This window comes from Lithobates pipiens, unplaced genomic scaffold, assembly GCF_037356315.1.
Source record: "Lithobates pipiens isolate NorthernLeopardFrog02 unplaced genomic scaffold, aLitPip1_a1.2 Scaffold_8, whole genome shotgun sequence".
Lineage (NCBI taxonomy): Eukaryota > Metazoa > Chordata > Amphibia > Anura > Ranidae > Lithobates > Lithobates pipiens.
The window spans coordinates 88,334,322-88,360,607 of NW_027507903.1; the positions used below are offsets into that span (position 1 = coordinate 88,334,322).

General features: G+C 42.3%; 1 protein-coding gene across 1 annotated transcript in view; it reads left to right on the forward strand.

Moving 5' to 3' along the window:
- Nucleotides 1-26,286, forward strand: part of LOC143960081 (uncharacterized) — a 127,579-nt gene that overhangs the window by 85,306 nt on the left and 15,987 nt on the right. Inside the window, exons 2-4 of the mRNA XM_077468358.1 lie at nt 4,572-4,646; nt 20,473-20,733; nt 25,257-25,658. Coding sequence (XP_077324484.1) covers nt 4,572-4,646; nt 20,473-20,733; nt 25,257-25,658 — 738 coding nt within the window. The remainder of the gene's footprint in view (nt 1-4,571; nt 4,647-20,472; nt 20,734-25,256; nt 25,659-26,286) is intronic.

Sequence of the window (26,286 nt, forward strand, 5' to 3'; positions counted from 1 at the left end):
CCTTCTTTCTGGAGCGTGCATTGCGTCGTGTCATTGATCAGGCTGTGGAGGAGCAGGAGCGGGAAGATGAGGAAGTCGCAATGCTGGATGAATTCCCAGGGGGGGCTACTCTATCTGAGACAAGTCAACAACAGGAGTCTGATGAGGAGTCAGAGGAGGATGGTGCCGGGGCGGATGAGCAGGAGCAAGAAGAGCATGCTTTAAACCTTTCTGGGATCCCTGTTGTGCGAGGATGGGGAGAGGAGAATGAAGAGGACGACATTATCCTGGATGATGAGCAGGAGCCAGGCCACCACACCGCTTCCACTTTAGTGCAAATGGGGGCCTTCATGCTCCAGTGTTTTAATAGGGACCCCCGTATAAAAAGCATGAGGGTCAAGGACCAGTACTGGGTGGCAACGTACTTAGACCCCCGGTACAAACACAAAATGGCGGAAATGTTACCGCCGTCGCAGAGGGCTGTCAGAATGCAGCACTTCCAGGCCTTGCTTCGAGAAATGCTGCATTCTGCTTTTGCGTGCGCTGGCAGAGGAGCAATTCCCACTCCCAGAGAAGGATTTGCGGGTACCAATCCAACAGCGCCTGCAAGAAGAGGCCGGTTTGAAGATGTGTTGGTGACTTCGGATATGAGGTCATTCTTTCAGCCGACCCATCGACAGGTGTCATCCGGATCCAGCATCAGGGAACGCCTAGACCGTCAGGTGTCCGACTACATTGGGTTAACGGCCGATGTGGACGCTCTGAGGAGTGATGAACCCCTAGACTACTGGGTGGGCAGGCTTGACCTCTGGCCAGAGCTTGCCCAATTTGCAATCGAACTGTTGGCTTGCCCCTCATCCAGTGTCCTGTCCGAAAGGACGTTCAGCGCAGCAGGGGGGATTGTGACCGATAAGCGTACTCGCCTAGCTCACCACAGTGTTAACTACCTCACATTTCTAAAAATGAATGAGGCATGGATCTCGGAGGAATTCAACACATGTGACCAGTAGACCATGTATATGTCTATAAACTATTTTTTTAATCAAGCACACAGACCTTCTTAATTCATTTGGCTCACTTCCTTGACCCAAAAAAGCACACCGTACTATATGCCCCTACCCTCCTCTTTGAAGAGGTTGAGCGGTGTCATATTTCTACTGGGGCTGCTTATGATATCCCTGTGCTGTGCTGACTTCCTCCTGGGGGTTCTTATTATGAAGGGATCACACTATCCCTGTGCTGTGCTGACTTCCTCCTGGGGGTTCTTATTATGAGGGGATCACACCATCCCTGTGCTGTGCTGACTTCCTCCTGGGGCTGCTTACGGTGCTGCTGTCAGTGCTGTATGTCACGGTGCTGCTGTCAGCGCTGTATGTCACGGTGCTGCTGTCAGCGCTGTATGTCACGGTGCTGCTGTCAGCGCTGTATGTCACGGTGCTGCTGTCAGCGCTGTATGTCACGGTGCTGCTGTCAGCGCTGTATGTCACGGTGCTGCTGTCAGCGCTGTATGTCACGGTGCTGCTGTCAGCGCTGTATGTCACGGTGCTGCTGTCAGCGCTGTATGTCACGGTGCTGCTGTCAGCGCTGTATGTCACGGTGCTGCTGTCAGCGCTGTATGTCACGGTGCTGCTGTCAGCGCTGTATGTCACGGTGCTGCTGTCAGTGCTCTGTATTACGGTGCTGCTGTCAGATGCCTCTATCACGGTGCATGTGTCATTCCGGTATGTCACGCTGCTGGTGATCATCTCCTGCACCCTCTTCTTTGCCTACCCTGGTCCCTGACCTTCCCTCTCCTCCATTGCCTTCATTAGCTCCATAGTCCTGAATTGTTAGAACAATTTCCCAAATAAAATAAAAATGCTTGTAGTTATCGATCCCAAATTCACCTCATACATGTATTATGTCATTGTCCAGATGGTGGGACTACGTTTTACCCCCTAATAATTACCACGTGGCCGCAAATTCGACATGAAGGTTTGCAAAGTTCGCCTCCCATTGAAGTCAATGGGGCCCGCGGCGAACGTTCGGTTTCGCGAACGTTTGGGTCCGTTCGCATTTCGCGTTCGCGAAACGTCCCGTCGGAAGTTCGTCCATCACTACTCCCTGATGAGTGGGTGTATGGAGCACTGCAGAATCGAAAGGTATTTGATTTGGACACTCTTTTTCTAGTCAGTTTAGTAGTCCAATATTACACCACATGGTGTCAGGTATCCCTTTGGCAGAAAGTCCTTCCCATTCCAGTGGTCGTGTGTGAGATTCTTGGTGAGGTAGGGAAAATTTGTGTTCTCGAGAAAGGACAGACAGATGGCGGCAAAGGGTCTGGATAAAGGCATGGAGGAATATCAGGCCTGTAGCTGCTGTTTGTTGATCTCTGGGTGTTGGGTTCTTCTCTCTGGACACTCCCTTAGATTTTTGAAGGATAAACATAATTTTGAAGAAAGGCTACATACACATGATCTATGTTTCTTGGTCTGAATGTTAAAAAAGTTTGAGTAATGTGTATAATTTTATAATATAGTGATATTGCTCTTGGTTGAAAAAACCTTCTGTTCATATATTATAGGTTAAAGTAAGTTTTTTATTACAGTATTATGTTTAGTCGTATATACAATATGTTATACATACCCGCGGGAGGAAGAATGGGGAGATGCTGATGTAAACAAGCATCTCCCTGTTCTGCCTAGTGACAGTGTCTCTGCTCCCTGTGATTGGGAGCAGAGATCAGTGAAGTGTCACACGTAGCCACTCCCTCCATAGTTAGAAACACTCACCGGGGCACACTTAACCCCTACACTGCCCCCTAGTGGTTAACCCCTTCACTGCCAGTGTCATTTACACAGGAATCAGTAAATTTGTATAGCACTGATTGCTGTATAAATGACAATGGTCCCAAAAATGTGTCAAAAATGTCCGATGTGTCTGCCATGATGTCGCAGACACAATAAAAATCACTGATCGCCGCCATTACTAGTAAAAAAAAATTATTACTAAAAATGCCATAAAACTATTCCCTTTTTTGTAAACCCTAGCACTTTTGCGCAAACCAATGAATAAACGCTTATTGCGATTTTTATTTATTTATTTTTATTTTTTTAACCAAAAATATGTAGAAGAATACGTATCGGCCTAAACTGAGGAAAAAAATATTTTTTTATATATTTTTGGGGGATATTTATTATAGCAAAATGTAAAAAATTATGTTCTTTTTGTTTATAGCGCAAAAAATAAAAACCACAGGGGTGATCAAATACCACCAAAAGAAAGCTCTATTTGTGGGAAAAAAAGGACGTCAATTTTATTTGGGAGCCACGTCGTATGACTGTGCAATTGTCAGTTAAATTGAAGCAGTGCTGAATCGCAAAAAGTGCTCTGGTCGGGAAGGGAGTAAATTCTTCCGGGACTGTAGTGGTCAAAGAGTCCGCTCACATAATTTGTAATAGAAACACCTTTGCTTGTCTTTGCATCGTTGTGGTATCCCTACAACCACCTTGCATATTATTTCATGTATACTGTGACTCTGTACTTGTCAAATATGCTACAGAAATCTCCTTCCCCTGAGTCTGGCTGCATCCATTTTAACTGTGGGCAGCTTCCTGGATTTACACAGACACAGAGTGGCACACCTCCAGCTTTGCAGCCCTGTAGCTCTCATTGGCCCTCTTATGACTCATCCCCCCTCCCTTCCTGGTAAACTCTCACAAGTGAGAGAGGTGTGCATGATGTCATAAGCCTAGGCTTTTTACCAGACAAGAAACAGGAAGTGGGCTGTATAAGATATTTACTGGCAGAAAAAAAATGTTTTACTATCCAACGTTAAAACCACAAGGGCAGAATATTTAATAGATGGCAGATTAAAAAAATGACTGAAGGTCCGCTTTAGGTTCCATTTTCCTAAGCTATACACTTCCTGTATATTTCTTATGAGACAAAAACAGTTACAGACAAGATATACTGTAAAGCGAATACTACCCAAGAAACACTGTTAATTTTAGTATTTTAGTATTAATGAACCTGTTGCATTTGTGAGTGAAATTAATTTATATTCCTCCTGTAATATCTTCCCTTGATCAGCTCCTCCATTGTTTCAACTTAAACGTTTTTAGTCTTAGAACTCTAAAAGGGCCGGTTCACACTGCAGGCGATGCGAGGCGACACCGACTTGCCTCGCCGCGACCTGCCGCGACCTCAGCGGCAACTTGCAGATGACTTCTGTATAGAAGTCAATGCAAGTCGCCCCCAGGTCGCCCAGAAGTAGTACAGGAACCTTTTTTCTGAGTCGGAGCGACTCGAGTCGCTCCTCTCAGAACGGTTCCATTGTACAGAACGGGGGCGACTTGCGAGAGCGCGGCGAGGCGAGTCGTGTCGCCTCGCATCGCCCGCAGTGTGAACCGGCTCTAACTGCTTTTACATTGCTACTCTAGACATTCTGAATATGCTTGCACTCTGTATGTTATGCCTTGTAATTCTGTAGTTATTACTTTATATCAGGCTGAGCGCTAAGCACTGCTTTTGTTTTTTTACTACTCTCCCATTAAGTGAAGTTTAAACTGATATATTTATTTAAATTGAAATACATTTTAAATTTTCTTTAGGAAATAAAGAAGCATGTGTTAAAATGCATGATAATGCATCCCCGACGAATGGATCTTGTTGTCAACCACCTGGAGGTGAGTAAGACTGTTGTGTGTGTGTGTGTGTGTGTGTGTGTGTGTATATTAAAATAGCAGACCCTCCAACCTGCATTTTCATTGTGAAATTAGTCTTTTGTGCAAAAGGATTGTGATTGTGTTCAGTAATTCTTGAGATCCAGAAGATTCTGTGGAGAAATATAGCCATATCTGCGGCCTCATTTTTGTTTTTAGTAAGGGAAGGTATAACCTTTGTATTTTTTTTTGTTTGTTTTGCCTTTTTTACCATCTGTGTGCCATTGTGGAGATTTCCCTTCACTTCCTGCCCCATAGCCAAAATAGGAAGTGAGATGAAATCTCTTCAAATTGAGGGAATTCCTGTTTTTCATAGGAGTCACTAGAACTAGTTTTCCAAAATGTTAAATTTTTAACTTTCACTTTTGGTGATAATGGTAAAAACTAGATAAATTAATCAATGGTCTATTCCTTATTGGTGGAAACTGAAAAAAAAGTTTTTTTTGTGCCATTCCTCCCTATTATTAGTCCAAAAGACACATTGTTTGCATGGGGTGAATGAAAAGCTTCTTCACATGAAAAAAATTTGTCTTTTGTACTCCTAAAAGGAAGCATGTTCATAATAATACTGGAGATTAGGGATGAGCTTCGTGTTCGAGTCGAACATACGTTCGACTCGAACATTGGCTGTTCGGCCGTTCGGCGAATTCCGAACGTTTGGGCCGTTCGCGTCAAAATTCGAGTGACGCGCGCGGACCACAATGCACTGCGGTGGCGCAGTGCATTGCTGCCCCATGATTGGCCAAGCATGCACTGTGACCCCGCATGCTTGGCCAATCGCAAGCCCGCAGCGAGGAGAGCCATGATTGGCCACAGGCATCCTGCCTGTGGCCAATCATAGCTCAGGCTGTGTAGTGCACGCCCCACACTATATAAGGCCGCCTTTGAGGCGGCCTCGTGTAGTGTGTTACTTAGCATCTGAAGCAGTGGGTGTTCTGTGTACCTTCAACACAGTACACACCAATCGTTTTTGGCTGATTTCCTATCTTGCTGCTGTGTAGTGGTTGTTGTCTGTGCCCTGACTGCAGTATACACCACTATATTCACCTCACCTATATAGCTAGTGATCTAGCTTTAACCACTTAACAACTGCCCATTGCCGATTAACGGCTTCAGGGCGGTTGTTTAACTCTGAGAGGCCATTAATTAACGGGCTCCCAGAATTCTGCTCTCGCGTGCCCCCTGGTGCGCGCACTCGAGAGCATCCGTGACCGCCGGGTCCACAGGACCCGGCGCATCACGGATCACGGTAAATGGCCGCTCATAGCGGCCGTTTACCACGTGATTGCTCCGTCAAATGACGGAGTGATCACTTGGAAACAAACCGGCGTCATGTTATGACGCCGGTTCCTCCCTCCCCTCTCTGTACCGATCGGTACAGCGGAGGGGAAAGAGATCGGTGTCAGCAGCGATGTGGGCTGCATCTGCAGTGCCCACATCGCTGCTCACCGAATTTAACCCCTCAATTCCCTGCCAATACTCTGCAATACCAGTGCATACTCTGCAGTACCCTGCCATTACTCTGCAGTACCCCGCCATTACTCTGCAGTACCCCGCCATTACTCTGCAGTGCAGTACCCTGCCATTACTCTGCAGTACCCTGCCATTACTCTGCAGTACCCCCATTACTCTGCAGTAACCCCCATTACTCTGCAGTACCCCCATTACTCTGCAGTACCCCCAATACTCTGCAGTACCCGCCATTACTCTGCAGTACCCGCAATACTCTGCAGTACCCTGCCATTACTCTGTAGTACCCCCCAATACTCTGCAGTACCCTGCTATTACTCTGTAGTACCCCGCCAATACCCCGCCAATACTCTGTAATACCCTGCCATAAATTGCCATACCCAGCCATACTCAGAGATACCCAGCCATACTCGGTGATACCCTGAAATACCCAGCCATAGACGCCCCCCACCCCTCACCGCCCTCCGGTGCTTCTACCAACTCGTCAGTACGATCAAAGCCAGAATCTTTTTTTTTATTTTTTATTTCAGGCTTCCCAGCCTAGAGGTGAGATGTGGGGTCATATTGACCCCCCAGATTTCACTGTAAAGAGGACCTGTCACCCCATATTCCTATTACAAGGGATGTTTACATTTCTTGTAATAGGAATAAAAGTGATCAAAAATATATTTTTGGGGAAAAAAATGTCAAACTAAAATAAATAAAGTAAAATGAACAATAAAAAAATAAAATAAAAATTAAAGCGCCCATGTCCCCATGTGCTCGCATGTGCCACACATGTGAGGTATCGCCGAGAATGTTAGAGCGAGAGCAATAATTCTAGTCCTAGACCTCCTCTGCAACTCAAAACATGTAACCAGTAAAAAAAAATTTAAAGCGTCGCCTATGGGGATTTTTTAAGTAGCGACGTTTGGCGCCATTCCACGGGCATGTGCAATTTTGAAGAGTGACATGTTTGATATCTATTTACTCCATCATAACTTCATCTTTCACTTTATGCAAACATTGGGCTAACTTTACTGTTTTTTTTGTTTGTTTTTTAAGCACAAAACTGTTTTTTCCCCCCCAAAAACGCGTTTGAAAAATTGCTGTGCAAATACCGTGTGAGATAAAAATTTGCAACGACCACCATTGTATTCTCCAGGGTCTTTGCTAAAAAAAAAAATATATATATATATAATGTTTTGGGGTTCTCTGTAATTTTCTAGCAAATAAATGATGATTTTTACATGTAGGAGAGAAATGTCAGAATTGGCCTGGGTGCTCCAGAACGCCTGATGGCGCTCCCTGCATGTTGGGCCTCTGTATGTGGCCACGCTGTGTAAAAGTCTCACACACGTGGTATCGCCGTACTCGGGAGTAATAGCAGAATGTGTTTTGGGGTGTAATTTGTGGTATGCATATGCTGTGTGTGTGAAATAACCTGATAATATGACAATTTTGTGGAAAAAAAAAAAAAGGAAATAGGCCGTCAGTACTTCAGGTGTGATCAATTTTCAGATATTGGCACCATAGCTTGTGGACTCTATAACTTTCACAAAGACCAAATAATATCCACCAATTTGTACTTATTTTTACCAAAGATATGTAGTAGTATGAATTTTGGCCAAAATTTATGAAGAAAAAATGACTAATCTGCTAAATTTTATAACAGAAGCGAAGAAAAATTCATTTTTTCGCAGAATTTTCGGTCTTTTTTCTTTTATAGCACAAAAAATAAAAAACCCAGCAGTGATTAAATACCACCAAAAGAAAGCTCTATTTGTGTGAAAAAAGGACAAACATTTCCTATAGGTCCAGTGTTGCATGACTGAGTAATTGTCATTCAAAATGTGAGGGCACCGAAAGCTGAAAATTGGTCTGGTTATTAAGGGTGTTTAAGTGCCCAGTGGTCAAGTGGTTAATAATAGAGCTTGCAGTCAGTAGTGTTAGGAGATAGTGCGTGCTGTCTGCGTGCTCTGTACCCAGTACATACCGCTATAATATAGGGCAGGCCCCTACTTTCAAACATCCAACTTACAAACATCTCCTACTTGCAAACGCAAGGAGACAGCAGCAAGTGCGATGAAAAAAGATGGACGACAAAACAAATTATACAGGGGTGATAACCCTTCCCTATGTTTTCCAAAAAGCTTAAAAATCGTTTTTTTGACTGGAGCTACACTTTAAAAATGTACCGGTTGAAAATGACAAACAGATTCAACTTAACACAACAAACCTACACAGTCCCTGTCTTGTTTGCACCGCCTGTATACTGCTGTTCTGAGTATATAGGGCCTGGGGGGCCACACGCATTTCCTTTTTTTAATATGGGTACGGGGTTCCCCTTAATATGCGTACAAGACCCAAATAGGCTGGTAATGGGCAGGGAGGGCTACCCAAGCCATGTTTCTCAATGATTTTCAACCATATTGCAGGAACCAGATATAACATTAAAACCGCAAGCAGTTTTAAATGGTGTTATTTCCGTTTTATGTCATTTTGTGCAGGGACTGTTCTAAACACGGGAAACACTTCACAGGCATACTACAGACACCCCCCAGGCACCATATTTAAAGGAATATTTCACTTTTTTTTTCACTTTAATTGTCATTAAAATCAGTGCTCCCGCCAAAACGGCAGTTTTTAAAACTTTTTTTTGCAGTGACCCATGTCCCCTGAGGCAGGAGGCAGGTCCCCAAACCCTTTTTAGGACACTATCTTGCATATTAGCCGTTAAAATTAGCACTTTCCATTTCGAACGTTCGAGTCCCATAGACTTCAATGGGGTTCTAACGTTCGTACCGAACGCGGGGGTCGTTCGCAAGTTCTGGTGCGAACCGAACCGGGGGGTGTTCGGCTCATCCCTACTGGAGATGTTGGATTGAGCGGAGAGAGATTACAGCTCCCGAATATCCGAATATCTGGACGTCTATGGTGGGATCTGAGATCCAAATCGCGCAGTTTGACCTCCCCTAGCAGGAGGGTCACTGGGGATATGGTAAGCCTCCATCTATAAGCGGTGTTTTAGAGGTGATGGGTCCACGTGGTCAAATTTAATTTGATTGAACGATCAAGTCTCAGATATCACTACACATACACTGGACAATTTATATATTTTTTGCAATAGATTTTTTTTGCAATATATATGGACACTTGATATCATTTTTTATGTTTGGTTTATCTTTAATAGTATTTGTGCAGTTACTTTCACAGGTTTTTTTGGCACATTTTATTGCGCTTTCTTTTGCTCAATGGTCATAGTAATATTTATAGATTAAGAGCTGCACTTTTTTCTTTCATTTTTTTTGTGCCCAGTATCTTGGGTATGGTGTTCAGCTGCTGATTTTCTTTAATGATTTTTACTAAGCGCAGATTTTTTTTCTATTTATTTGTTTATGTTCATAATAATAAAAACATAGTATGTATTCTCATTTCAAACTTTGTTATAATAAAGATCCTAGGGGAACTAGGTTTCTGGGCATTGACAAAGATGTATCCCCAGTGGAGGGGTTATAATAGGAAAATAGCTTTTTATACATTTTCGAAATTAATCCTAAATCACACCCCATGCTACAATGGGAATCAAACCTAAACGTTTCATTATCCCCTGAACAATGGGATACTATATTTGAAAACCTACACAAATGCACCAAAACTACCATCATCAGAGAATCTGCCACCAAACTACTTTATAGGTTGGTATCTCTCCCCTGCTAAACTCAACTCATTCTACCCATCAACATCCCCACTCTGTTTCAGGGGCTGCTCTACACATGGGACACTACTACATATATTTTGGGATTGCTCCCATCTCGAATTTCAGGCAGAAAGATCCCATTAACACCCCAAATGTGCCTTGTATTCTCCCCCATACAAGATATACCAATAGCCAGTTCTAGACTAACCCATACTCTATTTAGCTCTATCCAATGGACCATCGCCTTTGAGTGGCGTTCATGCAATGTACCATGGTCTCAGGTTCTTAACTGTATGGCAAACATCAAATTATCAGAAAGAATACACCACACATTATATGACACCATGCATATATACCCCAAAAAAATGGTGTAATGTCCACTACTGTTATTCTACTTAAGCACATCTACAAATCCTTTCCCACAAATGTTATATAGATTTATAATCTAATATATGTATTTTCTCATATGATATGTCTTTACTAGGATATAATGTATAATCTAAATGACTCTCTCACCTATACATCTTCTAACATTGTTAAAATCCTGTACTATGACCTTGCCCATAATAAAAACCGTTTGTAAACAAAAAATAATAGGAAAAGAGCCATTTCAAAAAGGGAGATTTGGTGTATTTATGAATTAGACTTTTAACCCTCACAATTTAAATATAGACATATTTATATATTTATAGACACATTTATTTTGAGTAGCATTATTGCACCTTTATATAATGCGATAGGGATATCAATTGCCTTACTGGTAGGTAAGTTAATTAAATATTTTGTATTGAGTAGTACCACTGGTCACTTATGCACTTTACCAAAATAATGTTTTAATTCACTTTTAGGTAGTAATTTATAACAGACTATTGTGATTTATGTAATCTATGGGATTACGGAAAATGTTATAAGTATGTGATGGACACTATTTTATTTTTACATCTGGGGGCCTTATAAGAGACCCACCTGTTTTCCTTGTCTTATAGCTAAAAAAAACATTTTGTTGTTGTTGTTGTTGGATAGTGTGGAGAGGTATTTTGGAACACCTGTCAGTTTTTTATTGTCATCTGTGTCCCTATTAGCGAGATTCACCCTCTCTTTATTTGTCCTGTTTACCATCATCACCTAGGGTGAAAGTGAAAGAAGATCAAAATGTTGGGTTGTCCCCAGAATGGCAATAGAGGGGAAATCTTCCAATGGGGACACTAGTTCTGGTGCCGAACTTTTGGCTTTTTGGGTCCCGAACCCGAACAATTGACTGTATGTTCGGGTTTGGGTCCAGTGTTCGGCAACGTAATGTTTTTTAAAAAAATCCCTTGCAGCCAATCAACATTCGTTTAACTGATGTGCCCTTAGAAGCCATCACAGCCATGCCTACTAATGGCATGGCTGTGATTGGACAGTGCAGCATGTGACCCAGCCTCTATTTAAGCTAGAGGCACACAGCACAGCACGTCACTCTGCTTTAGACAGTGTAGGGAAAGGTTCCTGGCTGCTGCGAGGGAGAGAATTACATAATAGGAGTCCTGATTCTGAAATCTATTCTAATTAGTCAGCGATCTACATTGATTTACTTGTGTGGGTGCAGTGCACAAGCTTTTTACACTGCACTGAGAGAAAAGATAGACAGTGTAGTGCAAGGTTCCTGTTGCTGCTTTGAGGGAGAGAGAATTATCTAGAAGTCCAGATTCAGAAATATATTTTAATAACTCAGCGATCTACATAGATTTACCTGGTTCGGTTGCAGTGCACAGTCTTTTTACACTGCCATGAGCCCAGTGCCAGAGAAAATATAACTTTTATCTGCAAGCTCAGTGCACCAGCACTGCATATGTTGCTGTGAGATACACCCTGTACATACTGTGGGTGTATTCTGCTCTTCCAAAAACACCCATTTAGGGCAAAAAATATATATTTTGCAGTGTTTTCTGCATATGTGGAGGTGTACGTTACACAATTTATATAGTTTTCTTCTATTGTGCTATTCAAATAAAAAAAATTTAGGGCAAAAACATTTTTTTGAATAGCATTTTCACCATTTCTGTATCTCTTAGGCCGCGTACACACAGGCGGACTGTTCGCCCAACTAAGTTCGTCAAACAATCCGACAAAGAGTCCGTTCAAAATTTGCACGAACGGACTTGACCACACACGATGAGCAGACAGTCCGCTGAAAGCGTGCGCGATGACGTGAACGGCACGTACGACGGGACGAGAAATTCGACGTCCAATACACTGCAATGCAACCTTCGCTGTGTAAATCCTTTCTGAGCATGCGCTAAACTTAGTCTGTCGAACTAGCCTACACACGAGCGGACTGTCCGCTGAAACCAAGTTTGGACGGACTGTCTTACGGAAATTCCGTAAGACTTTGTTCGTCAGACTGTCCGCTGAAACAGTCCGCTGAAGCCCACACACGAGCGGATTGTCTGCTGAAACACTGTTCAGCGGACTAAGTTGGGCGAACAGTCCGCCCGTGTGTACGCGGCCTTAGATACACCGTTTACATACTTTGGGCGTATTCTGCTATTGCAAAAACACCCATTTAGTAAAAAAAAATAAATAAAATTGCAGTGTTTTCTGCATATGTGGAGGTATGCGTTACACAATTTATATAGCTTTCTTCTATTGTGCTATTCCAATAAAAAAAATAGCACATAGTAACAGGGCCCCTCATGGGCTCGCTTCGCTCGCCGCGCTTCGCTCGCCGCGCTTCGCTTGCCATGCTTCGAGCATGGCCTCGCTTCACTCGGCTTAAACCTCGGATGGTGTGGCTTGAACCTGGACTCACCGCGCATCGCCGCTCGTCTTCGGAGATTTTCAAAATCCCCTTGTCCTACATACTGAGCAAGTGCAGTACAGGGCGGACACTATCCGACGGGGGACAGAATTCGACACATCACCGGCCTTACCCAGCCATTGTTGTATTTTTGAACCAGTGTTGGCTACCTCGTCCCCCTCCACCGCCGCTTCCACCTACACTGCCACATCCATCGCCACCTCAACCTCCTACTCCCATATGGACCTCATCCTCCTAGGTCAAGATTATAATTTTACATTTTTTTTAATTTCAAAGTATTTTATTTTCCCACTAGCTTATTCATTAAATTGAATTTTTTTTTCCAGGAAGGGCGTATTCTGGAGCATTCCCACCATATGTGTGGAATCGTGCCGTTGAGTTTCTGAGGTTCTTAATCACTTCCTGTATCTCTTCTTCTGAGAAGGGGGCCTCCAGCATATATATATTTTTTTAATTTATTTTATGTTATTTTAAGTTATGTCCCTGTCTACATGCAGAGCACTTGCCATGCTCTTATCAACATTTTGTTGCCATTTTCAGCCCTCTAGCCCTTTCCATTACTTTTTTAGAGCCATTTTAGTCCTCAAAAGTTTGGGTTCCCATTGACTTCAATGGGGTTCGGGTTCGGGGTCAAGTTTGGTCCCGGACCCGAACTTTTTTCCGAAGTTCGGCCGAACCCGTCGAATCAGAACATCCAGGTGTCCGCTCAACTCTAGTTATAGCCCTTCCTTACTCGATCCAAAATGAAAAAAAGTTTTGCTTTTAGTTCTGCTTTAAGGTACATCTAAATATGCAGGTCTCTAGGATAAGGTTGTCCACATAGACCATCCTCCATACCACCATCGACACCATTCCTTCCACGCTGCACTCCACAAGCGCTTTGAGCTTCACTTTCAGATGGCTCTACTGCAGGGTAGTCTTATAGGTGCTCCTCTTACCTAAGTGTGAAAGAAGTTATACAGTATCTCACAAATGTGAGTACACCCCTCACATTTTTGTATATATTTTATTATATATTTTCTTGTGACAACACTGAAGAAATTACACTTTGCTACAATGTAAAGTAGTGAGTGTACAACTTGTATAACAGTGTCAATTTGCTGTCCCCTCAAAATAACGCAACAGACCTCTAAGTAAAAATGTCTAAATTGAGCCTAAAGTGTCAATATTTTGTGTGGCCACCATTATTTTCCAGCACTGCCTTAACCCTCTTGGGCATAGAGTTCACCAGGTTGCCACTGGAGTCCTCTTCCACTTCTCCATGATGACATCACAGAGCTGGTGGATGTGAGACCTTGAGCTCCTCCACTTTCTGTTTGAGAATACCTCACAGATCAATGGGGTTTAGATCTGGACCATGCCTGGCCAGTCCATCCTCAGCTTCTTTAGCAAGGCAGTGGTCATCTTGGAAGTGTGTTTAGGGCCGTTATCATGTTGGAATACTGCCCTGTGGCCCAGTTTCTGAAGGGAGGGGATCATGCTCTGCTTCAGTATGTCACAGTACATGTTGGCATTCATGGTTACATCAATAAATTGTAGCTCCCAGTTCCGGCAGCACTCATGCAAGCCGCTGACCATGACTCTGCTTGACTGTAGGCAAAACACATTTGTCTTTGTACTCCTCACCTGGTTGCCACCACAACACACGCTTAACACCATCTGAACCAAAAAAGTTTATCTTGGTCTCATCAGGCCACAGGACATGGTTCCAGTAATCCATGCCCCTAGTCTGCTTATCTTCAGCAAACAGTTTGCAGGCTTTCTTGTGCATCATCTAGTAAAAGAGCGGATTGTCTGGTGGACTCTGGTCCGCCGGACCAAGTCTGTTGGATAGTCTGATCGTGTGTATGCGGCATTACAATATTTGTTGCCATAGGAGACAGCGGTCCTATGTATAAAGATGTGATGTCCGGCTGGAGGCCTTCCACTGTATAGCTGTCTACCTATAGAAGTCTTGGAGTCTGCCAATTATCATTGCATCTACTTAAGGGTGTCCTGGCCCTAACCCTCTCTCCCACAGTTCTTGTTCAAAACACAATAAATCTCTTTGCATTCAAAAAGTGTCTGGCCCCCATCACTTCAGCTTGTATTACACCCACCATGCCTTGGAACACAATCTACCAAGAGGTATGTCAGCTCTCCCTGACTCTGGAGGTCACATTAGGCCTCTAGAGGTCTGGGACCTTACTACATGTCTATTTCCCAAAGACAACCTCTGGATATGATGCTGAGCACATGCACTCAACTTCTTTGGTCGACCATGGCGAGGCCTATTTTGAGTGGAACCTGTCCCGTTAAACCGCTGTATGGTGTTGGCCACTGTGCTGCAGGTAAGTTTCAGAGTCTTGGCAATTTTCTTATAGCCTAGGCCATTTTTATGTAGAGGAACAATTCTTTTTTTCAGATCCTCAGAGTTCTTTGCCATGAGGTGCCATATTGAACTTCCAGAGACCAGTAGGAGAGAGTGAGAGCGATAACTCCAAATTTACCACACCTGCTCCCAATTCACACTTGAGACCTTGTAACATGAATGAGTCACATGACACCGGAGAGAGAAAATGGCTAATTGGGCCCAATTTGGCCTTTTTGACTTAGGGGTATACTCATTTTTGTTGCCAGAGGTTTAGACATTCATGGCTGTGTGCTGAGTTATTTTGAGGGGACAGCAAATTTGCACTGTTACACAAGCTGTACACTCACTACTTTACATTGCAGCAAATTGTCATTTCTTCAGTGTTGTCACATGAAAAGATAGAATAAAATATTTACAAAAATGTGAGGGATGAATTTACTTTTGTGAGATACTGTATTACCCTTTGCTAGTTAAACGTTTGTTCATAACATCACTATTCGTCCCTGTGACATGGACAGCCCCTTGCACTGAAGTAACACTGAAGTAATATCAAATCATTACAAATTCCACAGAAGTAGTGGTTGAAGTCTGGCTTTAAATTGTACCCGGTGTGACTGCAAGCTTCTACTCAGTTGCTACTCATATTGCAAGACAACGCTCGTTCAGCAAGTTAAAATTTATGTTAAAAAATAGCTTTTCTTGTAAAACATTTGCAGACCAATTCACTCTCAATACAAGGTTTTGCTGTACATTGAATTCCTTTTTTTAGGAATACATACCTTGAGTAAATATTGCTTTGCAGGTCTGTCTGATGTTCAGCTTTAAATTAATACTGGTTATTTGTTTTTAATTGATACTGCAAAGCAGGGCATGCTGCATTATGAACTAGAGCCATGGAATTCCAGTTGTACACACAGAGGTTAACTGACTAAATACAAATAGGCTCTTCACTTTGCAAGGGAAATTGTACACTGCAATTAAAGAGGAGGTCTGCTTTAAAAAAAAAAAAGTCAGCAACTACAAACACTGTAGCTGCTGACTTTTAATAAGTACACTTACCTGTCTAGCGAGCCCGCAATGTCGCCCCCCCTGAGGCCGATCCGTCCATCAGATTGGGTGAAGGCATCTCCATCCTAACTAAGGGAAACAGGCAGTGGAGCCTTGCGGCTTCACTGCCCGTTTCCTACTGTGCATGTGTGAGTCGCGCAGCGCTTTGTGAATGGCCCTGTTGTTTTCTGGGACACACACATGTCCCAAAAGGCAACGGGGCCACTCGCCGAAGAGGAGGAACTGAAGAAACGGAGCTGCGGAATAGGAAGAGGCAGATTAGGAAGGCTGCCTAGCAAAAGGGATTTCTGGTAAGTACATATTTTTTTTTCAAATGGTTTTTCTTTTTTTAACCCCCCTGGCGGTGTTCCCGAGTCTGGCTCGGGGTGGAATTTTTATATCAAAAGCAGTAACCCCCGAGCCAGACTCGGGACCACATCGCTGGATCCAGGAGGACGCTTACTTACCTTCTCCCTTGGATCCAGCGATGTCCCCGCACTGTACGAGCAGCTCATCCTCTGCTCGATTCATCACAGAGCCGATCTCTGTTCCCTGCGAGCGTTGCGATGCATGGGGACAGAGATCGGCTCCAAATTCAAAAAGTGAAACACACAGTATACATACAGTATAATGTAATCTTACAGATTACATTGCTGTATGTAATAATTTCACATCCCCTTTGTCACTAGTGGTCTGCCCAGTGCCCTGCATGCAGTTTTATATTATAAAAACTGTTCTTTATGCCTGGAAACTGGAGATTGTCCATAGCAACCAAAACTGTCCCTTTACATCAAAAATGGTTTTAGCCCAGCTAGAAAACAGCGATAATAAATTGGAATCACTCGCAGAATTGAGCGATAGCAATTTGTGGGGAGATCCGTCATCAAATACTGAAAAGTAATGACAGTGACAATTCTGCAACTGAGCAAATTTCTGTGTTTTTGATTTGATTACATTATTGACTTATTTTTATTATTGTTATATTATTATTTGGTACAATTATTTATAATTATTTATTATATTATAATTTATGATTTCATTTTTCAAACTTTATCATACCCGGGATGTCTGCTAGACTCTGGTTTGGACAGATTTAAGTGAGTTATTGCTAAGAATTACAGGACTACAATATAAAACGCCAAATTTTCATGCAAAATAATTGTACCGCTTTTAGCACCTAAAATTCAAAATAATCGTACCGCCAGGGAGGTTAAGAATATTAATGGAATTTTTTATTTTAGAGTGGCCCTCCGCTTTAAGTTTACCTTTAGCTTAGTGAATGAGGTCAAGCTTTGGTGTTTTCCATCATCCGTACGTGTGCAAGAAAAATACTGTTTTATTTTCTATGCATGTGATTGGGTATTCTTTGCATAGTCATTTTTTACAACATTCTAAGAAAGGTTCCCTTGAAAAATGAACAGCCTATTTGCCTTTAGTAAATCAAACCCTTTGAATTGCTGACCTGGAACAAAATGCAGCTAACAAGAGGAAATTTGGGACTCCTGATCTATATACTTGTTCTAGGTCAGGAATTAGTATTGAGGCTTTTGAAGCAGTAAAATGCCTAGACAACTAGAGTTCAACAATGGCAGCTTTTATACTTTCTCTTTGTAGGTTTCCTTCTTGAAAGCTGGGGGTTTACACTGGCATTAAGCACACAATGGGGGTTATTTACTAAAGGCAAATCCACTTTGCACTACAAGTGCATTTTTGCCTGTACACGATTCGATGAGAAAATCAGCAGAGCTTCCACTCATTTCAGAGCTTCCCCTCAGAGCTACAGAGATATACAGCAACTGCACTTACAAGTGCACTTGTAGTGCAAAATGGATTTGCCTTTAGTATATAAATCCACAGTCTTGTGTCAGCGGCAGTCATTTATATGCAAGTTGCATAAAAAAGTGATTGCAAAGTCTTATTTTTTTTAATAAACATGTTATACAGGCATACCCCACTTTTAAGTACACAATGGGGTTTATTTACTAAAGCTGGAAAGTGTAAAATGAGGCTCACTTCTGCATAGAAACCAATGAGCTTCTAACCCCAGCTTGTTCCATTAACCTCCCTGGAGGTATGATTATTTCTGATTTTAGGTGCTGAAAGCGGTACAATTATTTTGCATGGAAATTTGGCGTTTTATATTGTAGGCCTGCAATTCTTAGGAATAACTCTCTTAAATCTGTTCAAACAAGAGTCTAGTAGACATCCAGGGTATGATAAAGTTTATAATATAATTATAAATAATGATAACAAATAATAATAAAAATGATTCAATAATGTAATCAAATCCAAAAACACTGAAATTTGCTCATTTGCAGAATTGTCGCTGTCATTAGATTTAGTGTTTGATGACGGATCTCCCCACAAATCGCTATCGCTCAATTCTGGAAGTGATTCTAATTTATTATCGCTGTTTTCTAGCTGGTCTAAAATCACTTTTGACATAAAGGGACACTTTTTGGTTGCTATGGACAATCTCCAAATTCCAGGCAGAAAAAAAAACAGTATTTATAATATACAAGTGCATGCAGGGCACTGGACAGACCACTAGGGACAAAGGGGATGTGTATTTATTTTTTATACAGTACTGTAATCTGTAAGATTACAGTATTGTATGTGTATTGTGTATTTTTACTTTTTTGAATATGGCGCCGATCTCCACTCCTGTGCGTCGTAACGTTGCAGGAAAAACGGAGCTCTGCGGCACTCGGGCACTGTGTGAATCGAGCGGAGGCCGGCTCGCACACACAGCAGGGAAGACCAGGGGACAATGTAAGTAAGTCTCCCTGTATCCAGCGATGCAATCCCGAGTCTGGCTCTGTGTTACCGCTCATGGTACTGAAATCCCAGCCAGAGCCAGACTCGGGATTACCGCCAGGGAGGTTAAGCTTTTTTAACCTCCCTGGCGGTATGATTCAGTCTGGAATAAGGTGCTGAAAGCGGTACAATTATTTTGCATGGAAATCTGGCGTTTTATTTTGTAGTCCTGTAATTCTTAGGAATAACGCTCTTAAATCTGTTCAAACCGGAGTCTAGCAGACATCCCGGGTATGATAAAGTTTATAATATAATAAAGAATAATAAAAAATATTCAATAATGTAATCAAATCCTAAAACACTGAAAAAGGGGCAAGTTTTGGTTGCTATGGACAATCTCCAAATTCCAGGCAGAAAAAAACAGTATTTATAATATAAAAGTGCACGCAGGGCACTGCACAGACCACTAGGGACAAAGGGGGTGTGTATTTTTTAATACAGCACTGTAATCTGTAAGATTACAGTGCTGTGTGTGTTTTGTGTGCTTTTACTTTTTTGAATTTGCCGCCGTTCTCCGCTCCCGTGCGCCGTAACGTCGCAGGGAACGGAGCTCGGCGGCATTCGGCACTGTGAATCGAGCGGAGGAGAGCTCGATCACACAGCGCGGCGGACATCGCTGGATCAAGGGGACAAGGTAAGTAACTCTCCCTGTGTCCTCCCCTGCATCGAGCGATGCGATCCCGAGTCTGGCTCGGGGTTACCGCTCCTGTAATTAAAATCCCAACCCGAGCCAGACTCGGGATTACCGCTAGGGGGTTAATAAAACCTGGAAGCTCATTGGTTTCTATGCAGAAGTGAGCCGCACTTTCCAGCTTTAGTAAATAAACCCCATTGTGTACTTAAAGGTGGGGTATGCCTGTACTTACCTATTCTGTGCAATGGAATTGCATAGAGTGGTCCTTAAACACATCTTTGGGGGTCCCCCTCTGGCGCTCCTGGCTCCTCCTCTTCTGTGAGTGCGGACTTGATCCTGAGCTGTGCTGCCTACATTCATAGACACAGACAGTACAGATTGGCCCCATCCTCTGCCCCCTCATCACAGGATTTGACAGACAGCAACAAGAGCCAATGGAGTTTATTTACTAAAGCTGGAGAGTGCAAAAGCAGGCTCACTTCTGCATAGAAACCAATTAGCTTCCAGGTTTTATTGCCAAAGCTTAATTTAACAAGCTGAAGTTAAAAGCTGATTGGTTACCATGCACAGCTGCACCAGAGTCTGTGTGCTCCAGCTTTAGTAAATCTACCCCATGGCTTCCGTCCCCTCAGCAAAGCCTGTCAGAGTGGGGATAGTTGCTACAGATGAGCACAGCGCTGAATTGAGTGAAGAGTGAGATAAGTATAAAAGGAGGGTGAGGTGGCAATACTGCGAACTAAACATTTTTTACCTTAATGCAGGGAATGCATTAAGATAAAAAATATTTAGGCTCTAGAACCACTTTAAGCGTTGATGTATAGTAACAGTTGAGGGTTTAATTCACCCAACATACAGTGTTATTACATTCTGCCTGAGGTGTGACAAAAGGAGCTCATTACAGATGGAGTCCAGAATCTTTCTTAATTTCCATATAAGTTTTAATCACATGAGAATCATTCACTGCAAAGTCACATTTATTCTATTTTACAGATCAGCCAGATGTGAGAATTAACAGAGGGAACACTGAAATTGAATGCAGAAATAAACATCAAGGAAAGGAGATTACCTGGTATACATATGGAAGTGAGGAACATGGATTAGATGTATTTACCAACGTGACATCAGGGACGAAATATACAGCTCCAAGCAGTGGTGGAATATTTACCTGTATAACAGAGGCAAATATATCCTCTGTGAAGTCTGAGAAATATTGTAATTCTCACAAAACATTTATAATCCCCCCAGAAAATGGTACGTACCACATTATTGGTTAGCCGGAATTGTATGTAGGATTAGTCTTCTTTAATGATGAACGTTTAAGAAACAGATATCAGTTATTATATTTTTGCATGCATTGTATTACGTGGTTGAAGTATACCTGTCATGAAAGGAATATGTAGGATATTATTGCGGACCTTCTTAAGAAACTGCTAGATGCCTGGCTGTCATGCTGACCTTCTTGTATTGGTACTTTGAATTACGAATTCAGCACTAGTATTACAGATTTTTCTAAAATGTAGACTGGTTCAAGGTTACACTCCAAAAATGATTGAAGCCAGAAGGTCAACACAACACATAGCCAGCAAGCATTTTTAGAATGAAGTTGCCAATCACAACCTTCATATATTTCTCAGAGGAAAGATTTACTGGAAATAAATCAGTTCCTCTCGTGTTTATGGTTCTCCATGACTCTAACAATAAAAAAGAATATGAAAAAAACAAAACAAAAAACATATGAACTCATAAGTGACTGCTTCACCGTAGTCATACCTGAACACATCTTCAGCAAGACAAGAAAGCTCTATCTACATGAACCAAAGGTAGCCTCTTCCTGGGCTTCATACACTATTCCTGATGGGGAAAAGGTTGGTTGGACCCAGTCATAGCATGGTTTCCGCTGTTTGACAAAAAATGTTAAAGAAGGTTGGGCATATACCAAAAAATGTTTTGTGAATGGCTGTGGAGAGCAGATGATCAGAAATGCATACTCTGAATTCAATTCCGGAATCCAATTTCAAGAAAAGGTCACATGAGATATAAACAATTACCTGCTGGTCTATTGATCCATCTGCAAATAATATTCTCCACTTTAGATACACTCAAAATGGTTATCAATAAAATTATATATTTTTTTTCTGTGCAATTATTGCCTGTAAGCTTAAAGTGGTTGTAAACCTACACGGTTTAGGAGATATTTACCTGAAGACAGCCACCGCTGTCTACGGCGCATGCACCGTAGACAGCGGCGCGCAGGCGCACTGGGTAAGCCGCAGATCGCGGCGATATGCGCGTGAGTGATGTAATCGCTGCTCCGGCGAATCACAGCGGCGGAGCAGCGAGACCCACCAAGAAGATAGACGCTCGGAACTACAGGGGACAGCGGTGACTTTTCTGGCTCCTGTGTCAGGTAAGTGACACATAATGGACTACTATGCGATGCATAGTAGTCAATTATGCTTTACCTTTGCAGGGAATGAAAGAGGAAGTAAACTCATCAAGGTTTACTTCCTCTTTAACCTCTTCACGAAGCTGGATTTTTGGGCATATATATTGCAGAACTCAAGCTGAGCTCATTATAATGATGTGAATCAAATTATAAATATTCGTTCTCATGTGGTTTACTACAGCATACAACCATGCAAGTGTTTTTCTGTAAGGGAATGCACAGGTGCTCCATGCATCTCCTTGCAGGCAGTCCCATTGATTTCAGTTAGGATGTAACAGCCGCTGTTCCCAATTTGATATCTGCTTGGGTGCGGGGGCACAACCCTAAATGCAGATATTATATTACAGCTCTGTGCTACTTTTTAGCCATGCGGATGTGTTCTAATATAACAGGGGACTTGCACTGACACACACCCTCCTCTTGCATGTCTAATGAGTAGTGGCGGCTGGTGGTATATTTTTTTGGTGGGTGGCAAACAATCCACCCGCCACCCCCCAGTCGAGTCACAGGCATCCCCCTCCCCGTTCGGTCGGTCACCAGCCCTGCACTTGCCCCATCTAGGACATGGGCAGTGCTTCCGCCATGCGGCAGCTTCACCCTGCATCTCCTCCTCCTGGACTTCACAGTGGCTTCTCTTGCGTCTCCTCCCATAGGTAGGATCACTTCTCCTCTCCACCAATCAGGTGACAGGTCCCAGGACCCGCTTCCTTATTAGCCGGGAGGAGAATCTGGAAGACAATAGTGAATAATAATTTGCTATTACCACATAACTGGGTAGACTCGGGCGCAGTGCCCAAGACCATCCTTTTTTTTTTGATCCGGCATTTTTTTTTACTTCAGGGTTTGGATATTCCTGCTAATTGCTACCAAAAATCAATATTAAGACACTTTCTCAGCGCTGCAAAGTCCTGCATTCCACTTTTTTGGAAAAAGCAAATACCGCAAACAGCGGCTGACTGGCTGCGAAAGGTAGTAGATGTTAGTAGAATGGAGGACTTGCTAGCGGTGGAGCAACATCAACGGGATAAATACTCCCTGACTTGGAGTGCCTGGAAACAGTTTATCCTGTTGAAGGAGGGGTTAGCCCTCCTCAGACAGGAGACCCATAAATGAATGCTATGCCATTTATGTTGTTGCTTTCCAGAACCAGAGATATCTAACTCCCAACCCCCCCCCCCCCTTTTTTTTTTTTGGTAATAGGAAAAAAGGAAACAAGTGATGTTAGACTTGGAACTTGAATTTTGCTTCCATAGGAAACAACGAGAGGCAGCACCGGTCAGGGATTGGCTCTATAAGCGACCTCACTGATCTGGGCCACCATATATTAGATGAATAAGGCTATATTTCAGTTGTAATCGATACGTTATATTTTACTTTGGAATTGTACTGACCTGATTTCGCCCACTGGAGGCATTAATAAAGATTATATTGGAAAAAAAAAAAAATGTTAAAATTATCTGCCTCTTTTTCTCCTTAGAATGTTTATCAAGTTCCTGAAGAAGCGAGTTTTCGAGAAACATGTAGAGCCTATGAGCTTACAGTAAATGTTATTATCATATATGTCTTGCATGACACAATTTCTGACATTTATAGTTCACATTGGAGAGGTTTAGCTGCTTTTGCAAATAGTTTGCAGTAGTTTAAATGTTGTTTATTGTAATTATTAACTATTATTGTAAATATTATTGTTTATTTTTCTATGATTGGTTCCTGGAAAGTCAATTTTTCTACTTTCTTCTTATTTAATCCAAATTTAGGATGTGGCACTGCGCTACCTTAGGCTCCCACAGTTCCATCCTGTGTTGGTGCCTCCTGTAACCTTTTCACCCATACAGTCCTGTATTAGCAGCAGCTATCAAACCACTGATGTCGATGTTGCTGATTAAATGTTTTCTGGATCTTGAATCTCTGAAAGATTGTCTAAGTTGCCTAGCTTTTTTGGTGTAGGTTTCATGAGCACAATTGACACCCAAAGACCAATTTTTCCACACCTGTTACTTCTATCCAAACTCTGTGAAAGAGACACCAGAATTTATCCAAAAAATCTCAAATCTTGTTCTGAGTGCACTCAGTTGTGGCCTTATCACACAGAATTGCTTCCCCAGCTGTTGTTTATAAAATAAAGAAGGCTGGAATGGAAAATGTATTTTTTTGTTGGCTTTATTAATTCCATTATTGCTGCAGCAGGTTCTATACACGGTACAGATGTGCCACTTTACAGACAGACTAAGGGGACTCCCTTGGCACTATATTTAAAGATACTTTTAATTTTTATTGTTTCACTGTAAGCATCAGTATATCACTGCTTATTTAAAAATATTTTTTTTAGAAACTTTTTTTTTTCATTAATACATGTCCCCCCATAACCATTATATGCCCAATTACTTGCATATAAGTCTTCAAAATGGGCACTTTTGATTCTTCCAGTTCGGGTCCCATAGACTTCAATGGGGTTTGCTATTCGGTTCCAAACTTTTGGGATATTCGTAGGTTCTGCCGTGAATGGAACCAGGAGTTATTCGGCCCATGTCTAGTGTGCTTTAAGTCCCCAGAGTTGTAGCTTACAAAGGGATATGGACTCCCCCTATGACAGTACTGAGAGGCCCTGTGTGGTCACACGGGTAAGTCGCATGATACCCTGTGCCCAGAAGTACCAGGGATTTCCTTCTGCTCCTGACAATGAACAAAACAGCAAGGAGGTAAAGAAAATGTAAGTATATACTGGTAGGAATGGGCATGCAGGGGTTAAAGTACATAAGCAAAGAACAAATTGACTTTTATGAGTCTAATGCCGTGTACACATGATCGGAATTTTGGCCAGCAAAAGACCGATGAGAGCTTTTCATCGGAAAATGCAACCGTGTGTATGCTCCATCGGAATTTAGCTGGCCGAATTCCCGCCAGCAAAAATTTGATAGCATTTTCTCAATTTTCTGGATGGAAAAACTTTCTATCGGAAATTTCGATCGCGTGTATGCAATTCCAACGCGCAAAAACTCGCACGCATGCTCAAATTCAACTACGAGATGGAAGCTATCGGCTACTAGGTACTGAACTTCTTTTTTCTAGTCCCGTCGTACGTGTTGTACGTCACCGCATTCTTGACGGTCGGAATTTGGTGTGACTGTGTAAAGGCAAGACAGTTTGAGCCATCAGAGCTTTTTCCGACGAGAATTCTGATCGTGTGTACATGGCATAAGGGTAACCCAGACCACTGGAATCTGACTGTAATATCATCTTTATATAGACTGAAACTTATTAACATTGTTGTAAAGAGCATATCATAAGAATAAGATTTCACACTTTTTGACACTTTTTTTGCTTGCAGGAACCCATGAAAATAAAAATTATTCAAGAACATATGCGGAAGGTGAAAATGTCACTCTTCAGTGTCATGTTGACACACCACTGATAACAGGTTCATATGCTTTGCTCTGGATAGCTATATATCATAATGGAAACATTAAGTGCTTATCTTCAATGGAAGTAATAAGGACATCAGATGCATACCAGTATTCAAATAATAATCTCTGTTGTCCTATTAAGGGAAATTGCCAAAGATATAATCGTACACATTCACTACATTATCTGGACATTGGAAATATTGCAATCTCTCAAACTGGAGAATATCATTGTATGGTATTTTTCTTTGAAAATGGTGGCCATAAATGGAAAAGAGTGAATAAAACATTTATTCAAGTTACCAATGAAAACACAGAGCGTATGAATGGTATGTTAACTAATTCTGCATTATATGTTAGTATTGTATTGTTATACACTCAGCGAAACAATAATGACAGCAAAGTATATTGATATACTATATACAAGTTCTACCAGGGCTGGTGCAAGAATTTTTGACACCCTAGGCGAAACCTAATTTTGCATCTCCCCCCATTGGCTCCGCCCATGACTCCACCCCATTTTCAATATGTGACCCACCTGACCATTACACATTCACTGTCCCACCTACCTGACACATGCACTGACCTACCTGACCATTACACATACACTGACCCACCTACCTGACACATGCACTGACCTACCTGACCATTACACATACACTGACCCACCTACCTGACAATACACTGACCTACCTACCTGACACAATACACTGACCTACCTGACCATTACACATACACTGACCCACCTACCTGACCACTACACACACACTGACCAACCTACCTGACACATACACTGACCTACCTGACCATTACACATACACTGACCCACCTACCTGACACATACACTGACCTACCTGACCATTACACATACACTAACCTACCTACCTGACACTTACACTAACCTACCTGACCATTACACATACACTGACCCACCTACCTGACACAATACACTGACCT